Genomic DNA, 1,773 nt, shown 5'->3' with positions numbered 1-1,773 from the left:
TTTCAGCAAAATGCTAATAAAAAAATATATTTCGCGCTCCCTTCTATGGTTAATTCCCCCAATTTCAAAACAGTCTATATTCACGTGATTGAAATGTTTGATATGAAAAATATTCTAAATTATAAAAAAAAAATCAATTTCTTGAATTTTATAAACTATGTTACTTCGATACAAGCGAAAGAGAAATTTTAATGGCATTACAAAGTATTATACCTTATAAGAAAATTAAAATTGCAATAACACTAATATAACTTTGTTATGGATCCTTTGAACGGAGAATATAAACTTATTAAGAAAATGTGTAAAAAAGATGCCTTAAGCGAATCCTGGATATATTGATGCGTAGGAAGATAAACAAGAGATCTCGCAAAAGAATACTCATCAAGACAATTGAAAGAATTAACTTAACTTTGTCCGTCTCATAAATTGTGAACTATGTAGCTTTATTATTATGGTTTATAATCATCGAGTACAACCATTTTTTCACTTATTACTGCTTAATCCGGAAGACTTGTAAAATTTTTTGCGGTTCTTAAAATCCTCATTAGGTTTCTTTGAAAAGCAAAGATTAGTCATCAACTTGTTTATAAACAAATTTCAGGAGGTTTTCAGCTGTCAAATCAACACAAAAATGTTTTACAACCGCTGCTTGAGATAAAATATATTTTTGCGTTATTTGCTTCCCCTTGAGGCGATTTCGCTTTTGTTGTGATTAAACAAAGTGTATATTTAGTCAATGATGTCCTCAATGGGACGTTGTCCTAAATTGGTAGAAATTAACTGACCGTTTTGAAATACTAAAATAATAATAATGCGACGTCTATGCAGTTTTTGCGGACCGGCCGACCGACTATCTTCTTATTTTCTTCAGTATTTAAATTAAAGTCTGCCTAGATATATATAAGCCATTTAAAATTATTTTACGAAAGTTGAATTTGGAATGCAGAATAAGAGTCCCAAAGCTTTTCAAACTAAAGAAATATTACTTCATGTCGCGTGAAATTGGGCCGCGTCCAAAAAACGGCGAACGAGCAAGAGCATGTAAACTCGCGCAATAATTTATCAAAACCCTATGCGTACGTACCATCACTAAGAATGGGCACTCTTGGTATTTTAAATTTTTGTACATTTTTTGTTTTTTTTTTTAAATAATGCTTTTATTAAGCTTTATTATAATATATATAATATATAAGTTATAAAATATAAATGTAATGTATAACATAAAATGCACTTCGCGTGCAAATGTGCACAATGTATAATATATACATGACCACACGGCTATCAGATATAAAGAACGTGCCTACTTAGGAAACTATTCGCGTAGAAATATACGATAGAATTGTGCATTAAAAAAGGTTAAAAGCTTTAAGATGAGCGCTATGTGGGCCTTTACTCATCGGCTCCGCCCTCCTCGTCCTCGTCGAATTCACCTTCCTCCTCCGCGGTGGCCTCTTGATATTGCTGGTATTCGGATACCAAATCGTTCATACTGCTTTCGGCTTCGGTGAATTCCATTTCATCCATTCCTTCACCGGTATACCAATGCAAGAAAGCTTTACGCCTAAACATGGCCGTAAACTGTTCAGACATACGTTTGAATAATTCTTGAATGGCAGTAGTGTTGCCTATGAAAGTGGCAGACATTTTGAGCCCACGTGGTGGTATATCACATACAGCCGTCTTGCAGTTGCTGGGTATCCACTCTACGAAGAAACTGCTATTTTTCTGTTGTATATTTAGCATTTGTTCATCGACCTCCTTCATCGACATACG

The 1,773-nt window shown here is 33.8% G+C and overlaps 1 protein-coding gene across 1 annotated transcript; it reads right to left on the bottom strand.

Annotated features, from left to right (window-relative positions):
* Nucleotides 1–1,389: 1,389 nt before the first annotated feature.
* Nucleotides 1,390–1,770, bottom strand: LOC119644249 (tubulin beta chain-like; the record flags this gene model as incomplete). Its single annotated transcript, XM_038043782.1, has 1 exon — nucleotides 1,390–1,770. A coding segment is annotated over one exon (381 nt), but the record flags the coding sequence as incomplete, so codon positions are not given.
* Nucleotides 1,771–1,773: the final 3 nt, after the last annotated feature.

The sequence above is a fragment of the Glossina fuscipes genome, unplaced genomic scaffold, assembly GCF_014805625.2.
Source record: "Glossina fuscipes isolate IAEA_lab_2018 unplaced genomic scaffold, Yale_Gfus_2 102582, whole genome shotgun sequence".
NCBI classification, from domain to species: Eukaryota; Metazoa; Arthropoda; class Insecta; order Diptera; family Glossinidae; genus Glossina; species Glossina fuscipes.
This window is presented reverse-complemented; position numbering and strand designations above follow the sequence as displayed.